General features: G+C 35.7%; 1 protein-coding gene across 3 annotated transcripts in view; it reads left to right on the top strand.

The window, feature by feature from the left end:
• Positions 1-23,318, top strand: part of ZCCHC7 (zinc finger CCHC-type containing 7) — a 191,046-nt gene that overhangs the window by 144,797 nt on the left and 22,931 nt on the right. For all 3 annotated transcript variants that reach the window (XM_019729125.3, XM_019729120.3, XM_019729121.3), the window contains exons 3-5: positions 11,851-11,894; positions 13,142-13,267; positions 14,227-14,397. In XM_019729125.3, the coding sequence (XP_019584684.3) occupies positions 11,851-11,894; positions 13,142-13,267; positions 14,227-14,397 (341 nt within the window). The remainder of the gene's footprint in view (positions 1-11,850; positions 11,895-13,141; positions 13,268-14,226; positions 14,398-23,318) is intronic.

Raw genomic sequence — 23,318 nt, 5'->3', positions numbered from 1 at the left:
TTCCTTTTCTGCCCTTGGTGTGGGAGTTGGGGTGGAGGTATGGACCAGCTACCACAGTAGTTATCTTTAAAAGAAGAAAAAACAACTCCCATAATCCCACCCTATTGACTGTTTCTGTTAAATTTCCCCTTTTCTGTTCTTGTTATGTAGTATAATTTGAGGAGCCTTTTAGTTCTAAATAAATACTTTTTAACCAGGTGGTTCACTGACTGAATCCTTGGGGCAGAGGGAATGGGGGATGCGAGAGAACTCTGTGTGTGCCAATGTCTGTCTGTGTCTTCTGTAACACACAAAAGCCTTTAAACAACTGGTAACTTTGCAGGAGCCCTATATAACCCTGTGCTGAGCACCTGTGTTTATTTCCTCTTTCTTCTTCCTCCTCTACCTCTAAAAAAAGAAAAGCTAAATCCCCATTTATCGTTTACATACATTTAAAAATATAAATTGTTTCTGGTAAATTTAATGTGATTTAAAATAAGATGAATGATTTGATGCCTAACGTGCAAATTTTTCTATTAAAATTTGTTTAAGCTCTTGCCAGTCCAAAATTTTAATGACTAAAATGGTTTTGTGACCAATGTTAAATGGAAATGTATAAGTACCCGGTAAGAGAACACCAAGACAGAAATAAAGAGCAGTGTGAGAAGAATACAAGTTGAATAAAGTGGCTCAACCCTCAGGGGATTTGCATGTGGCTTTGTGTGTATTTCAAAAGTTTCCGTTGAAATAACAGATGCTGCTGCTGAAGTTGGGACTAGTAACTTCATCGGTGGCTGGTTCGGTTGCTTATTAGAAGTGGAGATCCCAGGGGGGAATTGTACAGTGGAGGTAAACTCAGGAAAGGCAATGCCATAAGTAATATGACAGCTCCATATTTGTGATCTTTAACCCATAAACACTGGCTACGTACAGGCAGGATTATCTATACAGGCCGAATTATTTTACGTGTCATGTGCACCTTTGTCTGCCAAGTGACGTTATTCAATAACAGTGATGTTTAAAGTTCTTTTTTAGTTCCTGGAGTTGCTTACTACAGAAATTCTAAGTTTTAAAACTTTAAAAGTTTTAGAAGTTCACGTTTTCAGAGTGTTACTGGACTTTTATATATACAGTGATAGTCCATTAAATTATCTAATTGGCTTATGTACCCCAGTTTAGAACAGTATTTCTTCATACACGTGTGCGTATGAATTTTTTCCTTTTTCTTTTCAATTATTTTCTAATGTGATCCAACATATGCAAGATGTGCTGATAACTAGGTAGGGAATACAAAACAGATGTATTCTCGGCCTGTAGAGAACTTATGATGTAGTAAGGGAAATAAAATATTTATTAATATATCTCTTCATACAAGGTTTAGAAGTGCTCGCTAGCCTATGAGATACAAATAAGGTGCTTTTAGACGACGAGTAAGGTAGAAGATACTTCTACCAGAGAGAACTCAAAAGAGAAAATGTTATTTAAGTAATTCATTCAGTAAACACGAGTACCTGTGATAACTAAGCAACTGTGCTTTGGTGTTTGGAAGATAGAAATGACGTGTTTAAAGTCCAGGAGATTAGAGAGAGTGATCGTGTCTGCTTTTGAAGAGTTATCAGGGAAGACTTCAATGGAAGAGGTGACACATGTTTAGGGACCTGAAGGCCCAAGTGAAGTGAAGAGTGGCTTCTGTTCCAGGGAACACATGCATGGGCAGAGAACAGCAGGACATATTGGGGAAATTATTACGCACACCTGGAGTATTCGGACCAGAAAGATGAAGCTAGAGAAATAGATAAGGGCCAAAGCATGGAAGGCATTATGTGGCATACAGAGGCATTTCACATTTATCCCGTAGGTATTGAGGGACCACACAGGGCAGAATGTATTCATATTTCCATTTTAAAATGTTACTCCAGTAACAGGGGAATGGAAAAGGGTTGTGGTACTAGAGATAGTCAGAAGTTATTTTAATAATCTGGGTGAGCAATTGAATGTTTCTGGGCCAACGTAATGGCATTGAAGCTGTTACGGGTAGAGACTTTTCAGGATTTGGTGAGTATTATATGAAAGGTGAGAGGGAAGAATTGAGGTTTTTGATTTGGAAAATAGACTATGGTGCAAGTTATTGAGATAGAGGATACAAGGAGGAGAAATAGGGTTGTTTTTAAGAGAGAAATGCAAGGAATGGGGAGAAAATGAAGAATTCATTTTTAGTGATTATGAGCTTGAGTTACCTATAAGATTTCTAATCCAGATGTCTCATAGATCAGGATCTCAAGAAAAGATTTGGCCTAGAGATACAGATTTGGTTCCCTCCGTGAGCCTGTCTGACATATCCTGGGGCAAAGAATGTAGAATGAGGAGACAGGGCAAAGAATGGAGCAAACCATTCTGATGGAGGAAGAGGAAACCACCAAGGGGGAAAAGAACTAGGAAAGTATTTTGTTATATCAGCTAAGAGAATTGGAAATGCTCAGAGAGGTCAAGTGAGAAAAGCACTCACTATTACACACATGCATTGAGTAAGAGGAGCTGAGCCTTAAAGAATATTCAAAATATGGAATCATGGAAATGGGACTGGGTTGGGTGGGAAATTGGACAAAGAGGAAGACAGTGTTGGAGACTAAGGGAATAAAATGAGCAAAAGTACAGAGATGGAAAAGCACTGGGAGTGTTAAATTACAAACAGTAGAACCTTTCAGTTTAAAATATTAAGATATATAAGGGAGTGTGGGCAATACATTTAGAAATATCATATTAATTTGTCTTCTATGCTATAACTGCCTAATTATTTAACCTCATGTTATCTGGTGAAAGGGTTATTCACGATCGTCTCCACTTTTATCTTCTTTATGTTTTCCTGACCATTTCACTGTGTTTTAGAGGAGTGAAAGAATGCCATCCCCTGGGTCCGTTTTGGCTGGATACTGCAGGTGGGAGACTAGATATTGAGAAGGTCCCCAAACTTGGTTCCTTAGTGATTACATGGAGATACCAACCAGTGTCTCTTCTCTCCCAGTCCCCAGCTGTGGGCTGTCTATAGACTCACAGATTATTTGAGGAGAAAACAGTTGCTGAAGCCTTTACCTACTTAGTATTGTGAGACAGACGATACAGTCATCATAAGAGCATTGCTCATTTGTAGGCTACATTCAGGATTTCTTGTTAAATAACCTATTTTTCCCAAATAATAGAGGACTTTTTATCTTTTTTAAAACTTTGTCAATGGAATCATCCTTCTATTTCAAAAAAAATTATCATGGTTATTGAGTTAACACAGTAATCCTTTTTAGATTCTTTAACCCAAAACAGCAGATACTACTCTATGGCAAGCCACGTGTCTTAGTCATCTTTCTGCCTCCTACACTGTCTTTTCCAAGAGAGCTATTCAGTAAATATTTATTGAAACATTTTACACTTTGAGGAAAGTTGCATTCACATCCTTAGATAATTAGTAGTGGCAAAATAAGTTTTTATAGCTGATTTGCTGAATATTAAATTCAAGTCCTTTGGATGCTAAGAAAATCATAAATACACACCCTCTCACTAAATTTAATGAAATTTACAATTTTACATGTTAGACATTGGGATAATCTAGAACATGTAAGGCATCTGCGGCTTCCTTATAAGAAGGAGCTATAGGGTATTAGGCTCAGGAAAAGATTGTTCTCAGTCCCTGGCACCTGTTCTGCAAATGACCAGCTGCATGTGCTCAACTGAGTCCTCCTGTAATCTCTGGTGATCTTTGGAAAAGCATTTTGCGAACTCCTATTTTCTGTCAAATTATTCCAAAGGTAGAGAGAACTGGCTCTATAATTGTCTATGGCTGCTCTTTCAGCAAAGGAATGATCTTCAGCTATTCACACCCACCAGAATGTAGGCAGGTTAAGAATACCTGAAGCAGAGTGTGAACTGGCCTTCATCTTAAGAAATCTAGTCCAAACTCTTCCTTAGCTCTTTTGAAAACAGAATGCAATGTTATGGGTAAATAGCTGCATTTCACAGATAGCACCAGTTGCCATTTTTGTGTAGGCAGCACACATTAAAAAGTGAACATTTGTGTAACCATAACATATAGGGTTGTTCTGCAGATAAAACATATATTTAAAACAATTTATAGACTGAATCACCATAAATATGAAAGATGTTTATTATCATGCAGTAATTGAGAGAGCGAAAGAGAGAGAGAGAGAGAAAGAGAAAGCAGAATAGTTCCACAAATGGGAGAAAATGTTTTAAAAATGTGTAAGTGTATGGGTTCACTTTTCTTTTGGGTTCACTCTTTTGCTTTGAAGGTTATTTCAAAAGAGATGAAATATTCTGGTTGTTGTTTAGTGTTAACAGAGCACCCTATAATACTGTTTTACTAGCTCTGTCTTCAGCGTTACTACCCTAGCAGAAAGAGTCCTGCTGTACTGTTCCTTGGAGACTTCGCACAGTAGGAAGCAAGACTTTTAAAGTTCACCTGAAACAAAATCCAGACACTCAACAGTATACCATTTATAATGGAAAACCTCTTAACTGGATAAATAGGTTTAATGTTAATGAAGTCTTCATATGCAGTTCAGGTACAAAGCTTCTTATAAGTAGTAATATCTTAATTCTCAGTATTCTTTATATATAAAAAAGGTCTGTGGAAATTCCTAGTAAAGGAATTATTACACCCTTTGTTCCAATCAAATTGTACTGTTTACTATCCTTTTACCTCTTCTTCCATTATGTTGTTTGTGCCTTTTTACTAGTATCACAAATTACAAAAACTGGCCCAAGAAGAAATAGAAAATGTAAATAGCTCCATACCTACTAAAGAAATAGAATTACTATTTTAAAACCTTTCTACAAGTAAAGTTTCTGGCCCACAAACAAGAAAAACTCCAACTGGTAAATTCTGTCAAATATTTAAGGCAGAAATAACACCAGTCCTAAACAAACTCTTCCCAACACTTCCCAACTCTTATGAGGCCAGTTTTATCCCAATATCAAAACCAGACAAAAACATTATAAGAAAAGTACAAATCACTATCTTTCATGAATACAGATGTAAAAATTATTAATAAAATACTAGCAAATTGAATTCTGCAATATATTATAAAGAATAATACATCCTAACTAAGTGGGGTTAATCCCAGAACACAAGGTTGGTGTAACATTTGAAAATGAATCACTGTGACTCAGCATATTAATAGAAAGTGAGAGGAAAAACTATGGGGCCATTTCAATTGTACAGAAAAGGCATTTGATAAAGTTCACATATATTCATATTAAAAATTCAAGAAACTAGGAATAGAAAGGAATTTCCTCAACTGGTTATGAAAAATCTACAGTAAATGGTATACTTAACTGTGAAAGACTGAATATTTTTTCCCTTAAGATTGAGAATAAAGCAAAGATTATTTACTGTCACCACTTATGTTGAGTATCATACTAGAGGTCTTATATAATGCAGAGAGGTAAGAAAAAGAAATAAAAGGCATATGGATTAGAAAGGAGGTGGTAAATTGTCTTGATTCACAGGTGATACAATAGTGTGTTCAGAAAATTTGAAGCAATCTATAAGAAGCTTCTAGAACTAAATTGAACTTAGCAAATTTGCAGGATGCAAGGTAAGTAAATAAAAACCAATTGTATTTCTATAAATTTGTAACCAAAAATTGAAAAATGGAATTAAAAAAAACACATTTGCAATAACAGAAAGAAACATGAAATACTCAGACAAATTTAATAAAATATATGCAAGACCTGTTTGCTGAATCCTGTAAAACATTGCTTAGAAAAATTAAAGACCAAAAAAAATGAAGAGATATACCATATTCATGTTTTGGAAGGCTTGATATAGTTAATATAGCTTCCCAAGCTGATCTATGATATATATAGCACAATATCAATCAAAATCCCAGGAGGTTTTTTTTGTAGAAATTGATGTTTATTTTAAAATTTATATAGAAATCAAAAGGGTCCAGAATAGCCAAAGCAATCTTGAAAAAGAACAAAAGAGTTGGAAGGCTTACTCTACATGATTTCAAGATTTTTAAATAAAGCTTTAGTAGTAATGAAGACTGTAAAATGGTATAATGATAGACGTATGAGGTGTGATCACAAAAGACGGTGAATATTTAAATAAAAAAATTAATTACAGTAAAAGACACATTGCTATTAATACCCCTCAAAATACTCTGCCTCACTTCAAACACACCCATCATTCTTGCCACTTTCTGAAGCAGTTCTGGAAGGTTTCTTTTGTGAGTGTCTTTAGTTGCGCTGTCGTGGCTGCCTCGATGTCCTGAATCGATTCAAAAACGTTTACCTTTCATGGTCATTTTGACTTTGGGGAAGAGCCAGAAGTCACACAGTGCCAGATCCGGTGAATAAGATGGGTGAGGACACACCGTAATGTTTTTATTTAACAGAAATTGCCATACCAGAAGCGATGTGTGACATGGAGCCTTTCCGTTGTGATCAAATACAGTGAATGCTGCTGCCAAAAGCCACCAAACAAAAAGGCAGGGATGTTTAATATGGGAAGCGGTACGTTGAACCTTAGTAACAGTGTGTGACAAGTTTCAACTTGTTCGGTGCAGTCAGTCAGGTGTGAGCTATGGTTGAGAGAAGGTGTGTTCTAAAGTGTGCCGTAAATCATCCTCCATCATGACAACGCTCCGTGTCACACATTACTTCTGGTATGCGGCAATTTCTGTCAAATAAAAGCATTACGGTGTGTCCTTATTTACCTTATTCACCACATCTGGTACCCTGCAACTTCTGGCTCTTTCCCCAAATCAAAATGATTCAGGACATTGACGCAGCCACAACAGTGCAACTAAAGATATTCACGAAAGACGACTTCCAGAACTGCTTCACCAATTGGCAAGAACAATGGGATTAAGTGTGTTTAAAGCAAGGGATTGTATTTTGAGGGGAGTTAATGGCAATGTGTCTTTTACTGTAATTTTTTTTTTAATGTAAACATTTACCATATTTTGTGATCAACCTTGTATATATAGCTCAGTGTAACATAACAGAACTTCCAGAATTTGACCCACATGTTTGTATGTGGTCAACTGACCTTCAACAAAGTTGTTAAGGTAATTTAATGAAAAAAGGATAATCTTGCCAACAAATGATACTGGAACAACTGTATATTCACATGGGGGAAATGGGTAGTAACTAAATATAAAAAGCTAAAACTATAGAATTGTAGAAGAAAACAGAAAGAGTGCTTGTACCCTTGCACAGGCAGATTTCTTTGGGCACAGAAAACATTAATCGTAAAAGGAAAAGTCAAATTTGTTAAAACTCTTACTTTCTTAACACTTTTTTAAAAAATGAAAAAGCAAGCCACGCTGGAAGAAAATGTTTGTATATCACATGTCTGATAAAAGACTTGTGTCTAGAATATATAAAGAATTCATGATTTAGTAAAAACAAAACAGGCAACCCTCACCCCCCCCCCAAAAAAAAAAAAAGAGTGAAAAATAACCCAATTTTAAAACGGGCCAAAATTTTGAACAGTTTTTGAAAGAAGATATGAGGTCAGACAATTAAGTTCGTGAACTCATCCTAGAAAAAGTGCTGCATACCTCATTGCTGAATATCACTATGGTCACCTTCAAAGTACTCCCCTTGGGAAGCTATGCACTGACGCCAGCGCCTAGTCCACCCTTCAAAGCAATTTTGGAACTTTTTCTGCAATGGCCATCAGAGCTGTGGTCATATTACCCTTGATGTCCTGAATGTCATCAAAATGTCTTCCTTTCAATATTTCCTTTATCTTCGGGTAAAGAAAGAAGTCAGTTAGGGACCAGATCAGGTGAGTAGGGAGAGTCTTCCAATACAGTCATTTGTTTACTGGCTAAAAACTCACAGCCAGTGTCCTGTGAGCTGGTGCATTGTCGTGATGAAAGAGCCATGAACTGTGGGGGAAAAGTTCAGGTTGTTTTTGTCTAACTTTTTCACACAGCCTTTTCAGCACTTCCAAATAGTAAACGTGGTTAACTGTCCAGATGATACAAATTCGTAATGAATAATCCCTCTGATATTAAAAAGGGTTAGCAACATCATTGCAACAAGTTCATGAACTTAATTGTCTGACTTCATGTATGAATGGCAAGTAAATACATGAAAAGATGCTCAACATCATTAATCATCAGAGTAACGCCCATTAAAATCCTAATGCAATGCTACTTCACACCCATTCTAAGACTAAAATTTAAAAGACTGACTACTCCAAGTGTTGGTGAGATTAGGAAGCTACTGGAACTCCCTTACATTGCTGATGGGAATGTACAGTGGCACAAGTACTTTGGAAAAATTTGCCAATTTCATATAAAGGTAAAGATACGTTTACCATATTCAGTCATTCTACTCTTAGGTATTTTCCCAAGAAAAATGAGTACTTAATGTCAATTTAAAAGGGAGACTTCTGCTAGAATGTTTATTACTGCTTTATTTATAATTGCCCCAAACTGGAAACAACTTAAATGTTCATTGGGAGATGAGCAGTTAAACAAATTTTTATATCCGCACGATGGAATACTACTCAGCGATAAGAAAGGAACAAACTACTGGTACCCAGCAATGTGGATGAATCTCACAAATACTCAGAGTGAAAGAAGCCAGACAAAAATGGTACAAAATATATGATTATATGTGGCCCTAAAACAGGCAAAACAAATCTATCATGACACAAAGCAAATCAGTGGTTGCCTGGGGTTGGGGATTAGCTGCAAATATGCACAAGGTAACATCTGGGATAATGGAAAGGTTCTACAGTTGATTTTTGTGGTGGTTACACAGGTGTATACATTTGTCAATTTGCATCATACTGTGTTTTTTACATGGGTATATTTTATAATATGTAAATTACACCTTAATAAAGTTTCCTTTATGGCACAACCTTCTGTGACTTTTTTCCCCTTCCTTCCTTAAATTCAGACATCTAGCCTTCCTCTGAATTTACCATATAGTATTTTGTTTGGTCTTCTCCTACTCCTTTCATTTGTCTCCTTGTGTTTTACTAGGTTATAAGCTCTTATTCATCTTTGTTTTCCCCATAGCACCTTGCTCATTGTAACCTTTCAATACATATTTATTAAACTGAGTTGATCTAATGCAAAGAAGGAGCTATCAGATTTTTGCTCTGATTACAATTCTGAAGTCTGAAAAGAATCACCGTCCTGGATATTAGCAAGACAAGGATCTAAAAGTTGGTATTAGGCATCTTTAGGGCAATCCCATTTGATAGTCTATGTCATTGGGTCGTGAACACATGGCAAATGAGTGCTCCTGGGCCCTGTGGAAGTTGTCTTTAAGGCAAGATACCCTATGCTGGTCGCAAAGACCTGCAGGATGTAGTGAATGCAGACAAAATGACAATGTGTTTCATGCAGTAATGAATGAAAATCTGATAGAATCACAGAAATTTAGTGCTAGAAGTTACCATGGATACCATTTAATCTAACCCATTGTTATCCAGACCCAGAAAGTGTAAATAACCTGCCAAGAGCCACACAGCAAATTAGAGTTAGGGTTGGGACTCAGGTTTCTACGAGGTTCCACAGCAGGAATTTAACAAAGTGGAGAATTGGCTGCCTGTGGAAGTTCTAATGAGTTAACCTTAGACAAAGCTCTCATTAGGTTGGGACTTGGAGTTAAGACTTGGACAAGATAGACAAAAGGGCGAGGGCAGGAGTCAGCTGTCATTTCCAAAGTCAAACCAAAACTGGAACCAGGGGTAGAGCCAAGAGTTGACTTACATGTTCCCGGTCGTGTCCATTGTCATTTATTGCTGAGAAGCCTGATTACATCTATAATTGAAACCATTTTTGTATACTTGTTGGTAGATTTTCTACAGTAAGAATATACTGTAGCTTGTTGAAGAGGCGTTAGTACAGAATATTGCTGAATTCTACAGGAATGTTAAAACAATCAAAATGGAGTCCAGCTCCCTCTCAAACCTTCCCTTTTTTCACTGTTCTCTGTTGTGTGTAAATTTATTGGGGAGTGGGGGTGGTAACAGTTGCTGTTTTGCATTTCACTGGTTTTTGGAATTCATTTTTTTAAGGACAATATGAAGTGAGTTTTATAATTAAAGTGAGTTTAAGTGGTCATTTTGAGTTTTAATGATGAAGGATATTGAGATACAAAAGGCAGCTTTGACAGTTACAGCAAAGCATGCTCCTCAGACGAATCCTTTGAATGAAAGAATAATAGTGGGGATGGTGATGACGAAGGACTGGAAGCTGCTGCTATTTAATGTATTCTCCACTCTCGGAAGATGGATGCAGCCTCCAAATTCTACAAAGGAAATAATCATCAGCATAACATCTCTGCTCGCCTATGGATTGGTGTTTTTGTAAAGCAGCCTCTTGGGTTTCCTTAGTAAAAGTATTTTATTTTAAAATATATCTCTAGACACTTACTCCTGGTAGGCCTGGGAAAATGTAGATTACTTCATGTCGCTTCAAAATTCCTTTCAAAGAAAAGAGTCAAGCTCAATTTGTGTTTTTGAGATAGAGAAGAGGGCTAGATGGGAGGAAGGAGGAAATGTTAACTTTGCTTTGGGGGGAGAAAACAAATCTTTCAGCCCTTTGTTGACATCTTAGCTTCTGCATTAGTCATAGGTCCCTTCCTCCTTGGCCATGGGTGGACCAGAGGAAAAGCAGCCATGTGCAGGTTTGCGAAGGAGCAGTGCAAAGAGAAGAAAACAGCTGGTAAAGAAAAATGGAGTGCTCCCACGCCCCCTAGGTTTTTACAGTTGTGTTTTTAGACCAATTAGTGGTTTCTGGATATTTGGCCTCCTTTTTTGCTTTTTTATTTCACTATTTTTAATGTTAAAAAAAAAACAAACCACAGTACTGAATTCCTAGCCCTAATCATGAGATAGTATTCAAAGTCTAATTTTTTTAAAATGTTATAATTAAAGTCAACTATAATGGGAAGCTAGTGGACACAGTTAATACTGATATTGGAACAAAAAAAACCTTTCTTCTACCTACTTGGATCAGAATGGTTGGGGGCCTTCGAGTTAACTGACAATAGAGAGATTAACAAGAGAACAGACAAAGTGTGGGAGCATTCCAAAATGAGTAACTCACTGAATAGTCAAAGGTAAAGGTTTGCATACCAGTTTAACAAGGGGGAGGGTTTAGGGCTTCAGAGGATGGAAGGTTTTGATGATGCTTGTTTACACAATTTTGGGGGAATGTACTGGTACCCAAGGTCACTTACCTGACATGAGACCTCTAGGATGGGGGTGGGTATGGGGGTTGCTGACTCTCAAAGTTCTGCTATATAGTGAGATATAAGGGAAGTCCGGGTAAGGTTTCTTTGTGCTTCTGTGGTTGGATTTTTGGTCCCTTCACCAATTTTCTTTTCTTTTTTTAATTTTTGTTGGGGAACAGTGTGTTTGTCCAGGGCCCATCAACTCCAAGTCATTGTCCTTCAATCTAGTTGTGGAGGGCGCAGCTCACTGGCCCATGTGGGAATTGAATTGGCAACCCTGTGTTCAGAGCTTGCGCTCTAACCAACTGAGCCATCCTGCTGCCCCTTCACCAGTTTTCTTATATTTGTTTACTGTTTGATGGTTTTCGAAGCATTTTTGTACATCTCATAGAATTCTTGCATTATTTTGTAGGTACACAGGGCAAATACTATTCCCATTTTATAGGTAAAGAAACTGAGGTTAAAAGAGGTTAGGTGTTTGTTCAGAGCCACACAAGCCATAATGGAGCCAAGATAAGAGGTCAAGGTATTCACATCTCACTACACCTTTGGGGTCCAATTTCAGTACTACAAACGGGAATAATTTATTGTCAATTTATAAATGCTTTAAAGGTATCAAGATTCAGTAACATTTTATTTGTTTTATAGGAGAAGCTTGTGTAAACTGGTTCATCAGTGACAAAGACATTGAGGTAAAAATCAAATTGTTTTTGAAGTTATGAATAATAGATTAATAATTTCCTTTCGTAGTTTCCTTTCACTTCATTATGATAACTTAATAAACTTTTTAAACTTAAACTTTTTTAAAAGAGCAACAGCCCAAGTATCTTGTAAGAAAAAGTTTGATTTCAGTATATGGGTGATTGAATTTTTTTCAGAAGTGTGGTTGAGCCTTGATTTTTGTCAGTCAATTCATTTCCATGAGTTAGTCCCCTTTCCCTTATTTCTTGTCTTCCGTGGTGAGTCCTCTCAGCTCATATTGCCTGGTACCACTGAAGATCAACACCGGAAATAACTGCTGCTTCAGTGTAAGGAAATGGTTAGACTATATTTAGGATGTTGGCAGGTGTTTATTAGCCTTAATTGTAGCAGATGGCTAGAAAAGAGAATAATTTTACAACTTGATAGAAGAAAAGTTTTAAGAGATAATTAGATTGTGTCTTCTTGGGGCCAACTTGGCCAATTCAGTAGTAACACGTAAAAAGATGAAAGTTTTTTCAAAGAAGGAATTCTACCAAACAAGATAAAAGCATGGTTGGCATTTACAGAGTCCTCGTTAGATAATCTGTAGGATATGCCTTGCTAATATTCTCTTGCAAGATACTAGAATATGGGACAGAATATGGCTAGAATATGGGACAGCTAGATTTGGGTCATTGTAGGCAGAATGGGTTTTAAAAGGATTCCGTGGGAGGGAATTATCTCACTCTCTCTTAGAAATTATAATCCAGTTTTTAGGCAGTAACCCTGGGCTATTCAAAAGAACGAATATATTCAGTAGCTATGTGTTTTATAACTTTATAAAAGACAAAAATCATTAAGGAAAATAACACTATCCCCTAACTAAAAATTTAAGCAAGCTTCTCCTTCAGAAAAATATGGTAGACATTCAGATATAGAAGTCAGCAATATCTTTGATTCTGAATGTGCCCAGAATGTCTAAATGATGCCTATCAGGACCTACTAGACCTGAACCAGAAGTAGAGAAAGATACAAAAGAAATGGAACCATATGGAGACGTGTAAGAAAACAAAAATGGGGAGGAGGGACAGGCAAAAAGTAGAGTTGTCTTTATGGCACCCCTTTTAGGTTTCTCTGACTCCTTTTAAGAACACAGAGTTTCTGTTGCTGGGTTCTATATTGAACAGATTATGACTGTTAATTCTCTTGAACAGAGTGAAATAATTTTTTTAATTTTTGATTTTTTTCTCCCCCGTAGGCCCAGATAGGTAATAATAGATCATCTGGAAGATGGACTCACCGATACTATACAACCAACAAAAATGTTACCTGTAGAAATTGTGATAAATGTGGCCATTTGTCAAAAAACTGCCCCTTTCCACAAGTATGTGAAATATTTAATGTTTCTTTCTGCCTTGTTAAAATCAAAATCTTAGGGTTGAAACCCTGTAACCTTAGAATTCAAATCTTATGTAATATATGTGTTAAATTTCTTGTTAAATTTTCATGTAAGTCATAGCCTAGAATAGTAGAGAAAGAAGAACAAGTTTAGAGTCAGAAAAACCTGGACTCGATTCCAGATTCCCATTAGTAGTTGGACAACTTTAGGCAAATCATTTCATTTTCTGTGTCTCTGTTTTCTTGTCTATAAAATACGAAGATTGAGTCAGGTGATTCCTGAGACCCTTTTCACTTCTAAGCCTTCTGCTTTATGAGACAGCTTGTTTCATCATGGGATAATTTTCATTGTTAGAAAATTATAATTCTAGGCATTTATAAATGTTTACTGATTTAATTAAACAGATACATCAACCTTTGGAACAACACAGAACTCAAGCTCTTAGATGTTCTCTGACACATAGTAAGCCCTTAACAAACATTCCTTCTATTATCTACTCGCTCTTCCAAATGATTGTCTTTCAAATATTTGGACAGCTCTCAATATGTTTCCTGTTTCTTTGCTTCTCCAGGCAAAGCAGTCTCTTTCTGTACCTGTTCTTCCTATGACTCACTTCCCAGGTCCTCGAAATCCTACTTTCCCTCTCAGATGCATTCTGCTCTGCCAGTGTCCATACAAGACAAGGCATCAGGTAGAGATGCCAGCTGAGTACACGCAGACTAATAAGCCTTTTTGGCAACCACAAGATACACATAGCTTTTGTTAAAGCTCTGATTTCAGACATTTTGTTTGATTTTATAATTATGCTCTAGATTTGACCTTCATTGGGGTCTCACATTGGAAATAACTTTTTATGGAATTATACAGAAAAAGAAAAATTAACCTTCTCACATTTAAGACTGAAGTATTTTGCTAAAGAGAGTTTCTGTTTGTCTGTCACGTAGAAAGTCCGCCCCTGCTGCCTCTGCTCCGAGAGAGGACACCTCCAGTATGCCTGTCCAGCACGCTTTTGCTTCGACTGTTCTCTGCCCATGTCTTCCACTCACAGATGTCTTGAAAGATCTTCCTGGAGAAAGCGCTGTGACCGATGTGACATGAAAGGCCACTATGCTGACGTGAGTATCCTGCGTAGAACGAATTTATCAAGCTTTGAGGGCAACGTGCTAACTTGTAACTATCTGCCAACCTACCTAAAAGAATGTTTATCCTGTACTGTATACAATGATAGTTGTCTCCCTTTGGCCACTGATCATGTAAAGCGGTGCCCTAATATCTCAGGACAGGGATCCTACGGAATGATTCGTCAGGAGGCAGCATCAATAAATATTGTAAAACCACGGTAGCCCCTTAGGCCCAGATAGGTAATAATAGATCATTATTACCTATCTGGGCCTAAGGGGCTACCATGGCTTAATGTGCTTGCTGAGTAAAAGTGGAAATTAAAGAGGTAGGTAATAGATAACATGTAAAATATATGTACCTATTCGTGCATAGTTCGATGAAAACATGCACACATTTAGCAGTTGTGTCCCGAGGTCCGTATGTAGCCTGGGTTGATGCGGCTTATTGACGGCTCTTGTTGGTGCAATAGTCTTATGCAGGAAGGAAAAGCCACCAGTGCTTTGAATCTGCTCATCTTAGTTCTTTTCTTAGATTAAAAAAAAAGTAAATTTGAAGGCATTTCAGTTATTTGTAGCACATTAAATTTTAGCACATTGTTATTTTGCATCATCTTATAAATGGGAGGTTCTGATCAAAATTTCAAAGACCAAGAGGGCTGTAGAAGTATCTAAAAAAAAAAAGGAAGGCTCTTTTCCCTTTAATTTATATTTCCCAAAGACGTGATAAAAAGCACAAACATTTTTCTCATTTATAATTGAAGTGTACTCACAGCCTTTTACTGAATAAATATGAATTATTGTTGAGATGAAATTCAGATTGAAACAAACAAAAATATGAATGTGTGACATATGTGTTTCTTATGTAAATAATATAACAATTATTGATTGTAATTTTAAAGAGTCTTTTTAAACGAATAAAAATACGGGTACTGTCCTACACACGGACTTACAACTTGATTTTTTTCCACTTTGAAAAATTTGTGAATGTGTCTCTGTATCAACTCATAAAGTTCTACCTTTCTAATGGCTAGCTTTCATTCTATTGTATGCATGTACCAGTTCACCCAGCAATTTCTCTACCAGTACATTTAGACTTATATTGTTACCCATTTTTTTAAGCAAAGAATGCTGCAGTAAACATCTTTCTATCTGCATACATGTAAGAGTATTTCGGTAAGTCAAATTCTAAATGGAATTGTATAATTAAAGGATATGTACATTTATGGCCAGGTAAATATTGCCAAATTGCTCTTCTAAAAGATTATATCAGAGTATCCGCCTGCCAGCAGTGTTTAAGAATGCTCTCCATACTAACTATAATTGATTTTTTAAAAGTTTGGCCAGTCAGATAAGGAGAAAATGTTTTATTGTGATACTTGATACATTACAAACTTACTGTTTTAATTTGTGTTTCTTAGGCCACTAGTGATGTTGAATATGATTCTCAAGAATAGAAAATATATAGAGCATAGAGATAGAAGTTGTTATTTCATTTCAAAGTAGTTTAAACTTAGTTTTCATAAAAATGGTAAATCCTAGGTTGTCTTAGTTTTATCCTGGTCTCTGCATTAAGTTATCATTATAATTTTTTTAGCAAGAATTTCTAGTTTGGCAGCTATGTTTGATAGCATATTTTTTTTCTTTTTTCTTCCAAAGAACTCCTACAAATATGGTCTTATTTGCCCATGATAACAGAGAAGGTGCTCAGACATTGTCATGAGCAGTCTTTTAAAAATAAGAAGTATTTTAGTGCAGAACAGTTAAGAATGATTCGTAAAAGGTTGTATAATCAGCTCTGAATTAAATCTATAGCCCTTTCTGCTTAACATCTTAATTTTGGCCTCTAATGTATGTTAAACTCTTTATCTAAAAATGGCCTTGAGGATTAATAACCCCAGTGAATATAAATTTTTAAGATAGTGTTAGGCTGGAACTGACTTCAGAGAAAACAGCACCCTTTCCCCTGAATCTGCCAAGATCTACTGTTGGGTTTTGTTTTGTTTTGTTTTGTTTTGCTTTGCTTTGCTTTGCTTTGCTTTGCTTTGCTTTGCTTTCTTTTGTTTTGTTTTGTTTTGTTTTGTTTTGTTTTGTTTTGTTTTGTTTTGTTTTGTTTTGTTTTGTTTTGTTTTGCTTTGCTTTGCTTTGCTTTTGTAGTTACCTGCTGAAGGTTCTGGACACTAATTGATCTTTTTCCAGCCTGCCCAACTGGTATAGCGTTCCCTTGGAGTCCACTCAAACTTGGGTTCCACTGCCTTCTCCTGAAGAGCCTTCCACCCTCCCGGAGACTCCTCAGGAGGGTTCACTTGGAAGCAATCATTCATTCTGGTCCTGGCTTGCTGGAACTGTTCAGCTGATCCCATACAGGCTTTAAATCTGTCTTGAAACCTGGCCCTCCACAAAAAATACTGTTTCCCCTGCAGCCCTCTCAAATGCTTACTTGCTTACTCTTTCTTGACCTACATGCCTCTGAATTAGGTTAATTAGGATCAACTTCTTTCTCACTTGCCATGGCTGCTTCTATACCATTACTCTTCCCTCTTTATGTCGATATCTTTGGCTTATTTAAGGCTTACACCTTCTGGCAATACTGTCCTCCACCCATCTTTGTCATTTCATCTTCCCACCAACTGGACTTTCTGCTCATTCAAAGAGGGTTTCTGAAGCCCTGGGTAACTATAGATGCCCTAACCTCTTATAAATTACGGAGATCAAGAAACTTCCATTTTTACTTTATACATCCCTGCAAGCCACACCATGGATCTCTGTAATGCCAGAGTCCCAGTTATCTGTGTAAAGAATTTAAAGTGAAAACTCATGAGTCATATTCATATTCTTGCTGTAATGAAGAATCTGAATTTTCTCTTTCCTGAACTCTACTTGATAAATGCCTCATTTGTTAGCTATTACACTATATAAAAGCATTCAGTTGAAATTTCAGAGTTTTACAATGTCAAGGATAGAAAGATAGCTCAAAGCCTACTGAAGGCCAACCAGCAAGTCCAAAGGAAGAGAAGGCATATATGAAGAACTGGGAGATTAAAAAAGGAATCAGAGATGACCCCAGAAACAAACTCAGTATAGGAAATACAAGGAAACTTGAGATAATCCTAATTCACAGTGTGAACGGAGAAGATAGAGGAGAAGCAATCCAAAGCAAAATGATCAAAAGAGCACACACTTGATATGAGGGAGAAAAAAGACCCACATCTAAATATATGCTAGTGGAATTTCTGAATGTCAAACAAAAGTCATATGAACATCCAGACACACAAAAAACACATTTTTACACACACACACACACACACACACACACACACACATCAAATTTGCATCAAACTTCTCCTGTGCAATACTAAATACCAGAAGGCAGTGGAGAAATCTCTAGAGGCCAGAGCATTCTGAGAAAAATAGATGACACAGCCAAGCTGTTATTCATTTGTGAATTTATTGGAAAAGTCAGAGAATAAAATGAGCAGCAATAGTGTACATGCCTGAATACTTCCTGTTAATCTGTTTGTTTTAATTAATATAAATTTTATAAAATTATCTAAGGAACAGATACAATTTAAAAAACTATAATAATGCAGACCATAAAGAATTCCAACAAAATAAACATTTATTTGTTTTAATTATAAGAAGAAAAAGCCATGTAATTTCAAGATTTCTAATTTAAAATGAGGCAAAGGAAACCTAAACAATATAACAAATGATAGGGAAAAAATGGAAACAGCAAGAACTTGTAAAAAACAAAAAGTATGAGGACAAAAATAGGACCAAATATATCGAGTATCACAATAAATAAATGTATTGGATTAAACACTCTTATTAGAAAATAAAGACGCCTGTGTCAGAAACAATAAAGGAAAAGGGGGAATATGTTTAAAAAAATTGTTCATCCAGTGACCATTAATAAAATTAAATGACAAACCACAACTTGGAAAAGATTATTATATATATAAAATACGTGGGTATCTGTAATATATAAAAAGCCCTTACAAATTAAAAAGAAGAAGAAAAAATGCCTCAATAATAATAATATTCTGGAAAGAGCTGACTCTGGGTGGTGAACACACAATGGGATTTATAGATGATGTAATACAGAATTGTGCACCTGAAATCTATTTAATTTTACTAACAATTCTCACCCCAATAAATTTAGAAAAAAAAAAAGAAGGAAAAAATAATAATATTCAATGTTAGGGAAGTTGTGCTGGGAAAGTACATTTGGATAACCTTTCTGGAGTTCTGTTATGGATTTTTGCAAAGATATAGCTGCAAGAATGTTCATCTCAGAGCTGTGTAAAATAATAAAACTTTCAGGCAACCCAAATATTTAACATGGCAGCTGACTTACGTAATTTACAATATGACCCGTATAATGGAATACTCTTCAGCGATTTAAAAAATGATGTAGAAATATATATTGAATATGAAGGAGTTACTAATCCATTAAATGCAATGCATAAATTACTGAACAGCATATGAAGTATAATCCTGTTTTTATGTAAATATACATATATATGTATGTAGATTTTCATAAGAAATATTTGGAATGAAATATTCCAAAATGTTTACTGTAGTTACGGTTACTATAAGAAAGAAAGGCAAGAAGGAAGAAGTTGAGGTCATTATTATTGTTTAAACATTGTGGAAGAAAGGAATCAATAAACTAAAGAAAGGTAGATAAACTTTGAGAATGACTTTTGTTTTTCATCAGTGATCAAGTTTTAAGTTTTTCTATTCCAAAATTTAACTATAAAATATGAGATCAGATTTATCTCATCAAATATTCTTTTCTATACAGTATGTTTTTGAACAACTAAAAACAGTATTGAGTAGATCTCAGTTGAATATAAAATAGGTACATGTAGTAGAGGTTCATTGATATTTCTGAATTATTTTCTACAAAGAAATTGGCCACAAGTAGCTATGTCCTAACAAAAGTCTATATTTTTGATTTGTCCTTTTCTTTTGGATTTTCTTTTTTCTCACTCTCTTATCAACATATTGCTTAAACTGAGAGTTTTTGCTTTTTCTTAAGTTTGGCCACATCCATATTTTTTTGACCATTCTGCAATAGATTTCACTTATTTCAGCTACCTTGTTGCTTCCAATTGCTCAGTGATCAATTTTTACATCAGAAGTATGGAGGGTACCAAATTGACATCATCACCGCAATAATTAATACAACTGTGTACTTGCTTTGTGTCAGGCATTGTTCTAAGGAGTTCATACTTATCAACTCTTTTAACTGGCACATTAGCCGTTTTTATGTTACCCCATTTTATCCATGAGAGAACATGTAGAGATGTGTAACCTGCCCAACATACGTAGTCAATAGTAGAGCCAGGATTTGAATCCAACCATTTGGCTTGAGTTACTGATTTTAACTGCTACATTATCATACTTCATTTTATTGGCTCTCATGTTGTTTTACTTTATAATACCTTTAACTAACAACTAGCAGGTATACTACAAGTGTTAGCACCTATTTGTAAAATTAACTTATGTTAGTTAGTAGTCTAGAATTACACTCAAGATGTCTGGAATCACAATCAAGATGTCTCTAGAAATATTTGTGATTCTCTGATGTGAAATTTTTTTTTTAAATGAAAATATGGTTGCTTAAGGTAACCCAGTGCAATACGTATATGACTTGTTTTACTTTTTGGTTGATTCTTTTGATATAATTTTTATAAAATCTGAACTGTTATATTTTCAAATAAAATTGAAAAGTAATCTACTACTGACCAACTTTATGTCCTCGTAACTATGCTTAAGTTAGGAGGAGAATATCAAAGGGAAATACCTTTGAGCAAAAAATTAGGCTTGTCAGTTTCCCTGATTATAGAGGATTAATAGTATAAGGATTGATTAAAATTTGACCTTGGATGGAAAGATGATTTTATGAAGTCTGGTTCATTTTGGAGGCAGCTTAGAGATAGAGACCAACGCATGGCTTTCCATACTGATTGGAGGGGAAAAAAAAATTTAGGTGGATTCTGTACACACTGCCACATATATTTGTTGTGTGTTTATAGCTCCTCTTTATCATGAATGACAAATTTTCATTTAATAGAAATATAATAAGCACTGTTAAAACAGTCATATATCTTGAATTTTAATTGTATGTTTCTAATATTTCAGACCTTAGAGCAGTCTGTGGAATTTCAATGGAAGGCTAATACCCAAGACGTTCTCTTCAAAATATTCCTTAGAGGAGAAATTTTAATTCACATATATTCAGAGTATATGTATAATAGGCTACATAAATATGTTGTGTTTCTGAGGAATAGTGTATATACACAATGACTACGGAAGTAACGGGACAGTCAAATGGCTTGATAGCTGTAATTTATGAAGAGCTTTCTGATGAGTCTCCAGAGTAGGGGCATTTTTTTTTTTTTTAATAAAGGCACCTAAAATGACATTAATGTGCATATGGAAAAGTTGAGATGGTGGTTGAGTTCAGAAGCTGGAATGCTTTTCTTCCTGTATCTTTTCATTTGACAAAATTTAAACTAACTTCTTCTCTCTAGTCTCTCTTATTTATGTTATTCACCATCAATGACTGTTGCTTGTTTTATTAAATCTTTTGTTTTGCCGCAGTGACTTGAGGGGGCCAGCTCCTAACAACAGAGGCTTTGACAAAGCACCAGAGGATTCTGTTAAAAAGTTGTGTTTCGTAATTGTAGTTGTCGTGTCAGAGCCTAACTGACTTGGAGCTGAAGGATTTTTGTGAGATGAGTAGCGGTGCCAGCAGGGACCCAAGTCTCCTGGGCTGGCCGCGCTCTCATTAAGATTTGCCGCTAGCAGTGGCGGTGTTCAGCATGTATGTGACGTGCATTCTGTTATTGTATGCTTGGCTTGTCAGCCTGCAGCTTTCTGACACTCACTTATGTCACTCTTTATTCAGAGAGGAAGAAGCTTTTGATAATTTGACAAGACAAGCTCTTAAACGATCTAGGTCATGGCCTTCACTGTCTGTGATTGTGAACATATTTCCTGAAAGCCCTGTCACTCATCACAGCTACATTTTCTCCCGGGGAGCCACAGGCCTGTCCCGGTCTCTTGTCAGCTCATACATTTTGGTTATTCATATACCAAATACAGTACTGGGGGTTTTTTTTTTTCTTCCCTTTTGCAAATGCTAGCATGTTAGTAAGGCTAATCCTTTCTCCTGTGCTGTGTTCCCAGCAGGGCTGCGTTCAAGGGCTCTCTCTAGTACAAGGCAGACAACTGGCCAAGGGGAGCTGCGGAGGAGGAAAGGCCGCTTAGTGCTGTTTTTGTGTTTGTTCATTGTTGTGGAAATATGAGAACTGGTGGCAAGGGCCTTGTCTATTGAGCACTTGAGTCTTGGTCTGCTGTCAGGGGCTGTTTAAGATTGAGTGTTTTATTTTCTTTGATGTTCACATTTGAGAATAGGGAAGTGGGAATTAAACAACAGATGCACTAAGCCGTTGTTCTGGTAAAACAATAATTAGCACCTGATAAAATTCAATATGGGTCGAAATGCACAATATAAACTCTCAATTCATCTGGTGTGGCAAACTGTGTAGATTCATCTTGGAATTTTATGAATAATAACACCCAGTTATTCATGTATGGTTTATTATACAAAATACAATAGAGGGGAAAAGTAGTTGGGCAAAAGTTGGCAAACAATGTAACGCGTTGCTAAAACAGATGTACACATACACTTTGTGTGTTTTCGGTTGTGAGACTTGAGGACACCCTTTGGGTTGCCATCCATCTAAGTGCCAATAAGGTGATCACCAGGACAACCGATAAATACAGTTGTATTTTAATAGTTTGTTACATTTCCATCTTAGATGAGTTCCACAGCAGACTAGTTATTCATTTTAAATATTTTTAAAATAAGTTTTTAAGTGCCAGTTGTGATAGTAATCCTCTCGCTGTAGAAGTTACTTTGTCTAAATTTTCCATGTAATAGATTATAAATATGGATACTATGATACTCTGTTTGATAAAAAGAAAAATGTGTACAATGCCTAAGGAATGGTAAAAAAGAAACCACAACAAGCAAAAACAATTAATATTTTAAAAATTTATTAGTGATACAGTCATGTCATCTATTTAGAAATCAAGGTGTGCACTTTATATTGGCACTTATTTTGAAGTGAACAATATTTCTTACTTCTTTTTAACCTTACATAGAAATATATAGAAAATAGCAAAATGAAACTATACATGGGAATGTTCAGTAAAAGTACTTATGAGATAGTCAAGTAGGGTTTTTTAAAATTGTAATACTATTGTCTAATAAGAGAAAAGAAGTTTCACGTCTCTCACTACTAAATTTTTATATGAGCCATCATCTTCATGTACAGAGCAATCAGGTGATTGTTCAAAAACCAAGTAATTCTTTCTTTTATTACTAAATTGCTGCAACACAAGAAAAGGTCACGTGGCAGAGTGGCATTCTGCCAGTGTATGACAACTCAGTGATTGCGATTTTTCAACCGTATTATTCTGAGGGCACTGTGGTAATCAAGAACTATCCATAGCTAATGTATAAATAACTGCTTGCTTATCTCTACAGTAATCCAACTTAAATTATATATACACAGCACAAAGCTTATGATAGAAGGTAGGAAATGAATATTTAAAGGTATATTGTACATTAGATATTTGTGTGTAAATATGTTTACAAAAATAGTTATACATAATATTATAGATATATATGTATATATTTATATTTATGTGTATATATACATATATATTTACATATATATGTACATATATATATTTAAGAACTTCTGTAACCTACAAGTTTGTGGCTGTTGTTTGGTACCTAACGTGATCTTTGCCTTCTGAAGCTACTTTCTACTTTAAAAATAGTTTCCTTTTGATCCGTGTTATTCATCCATAAATCACTGTATAGAAGTGACTGT

This window comes from Rhinolophus sinicus, chromosome 16 (assembly GCF_057876585.1).
Source record: "Rhinolophus sinicus isolate RSI-liver-muscle chromosome 16, RSI-T2T, whole genome shotgun sequence".
NCBI classification, from domain to species: Eukaryota; Metazoa; Chordata; class Mammalia; order Chiroptera; family Rhinolophidae; genus Rhinolophus; species Rhinolophus sinicus.
The sequence above is the reverse complement of the archived record's forward strand: the minus strand, read 5'-3'. Positions and strand labels throughout refer to the sequence as shown.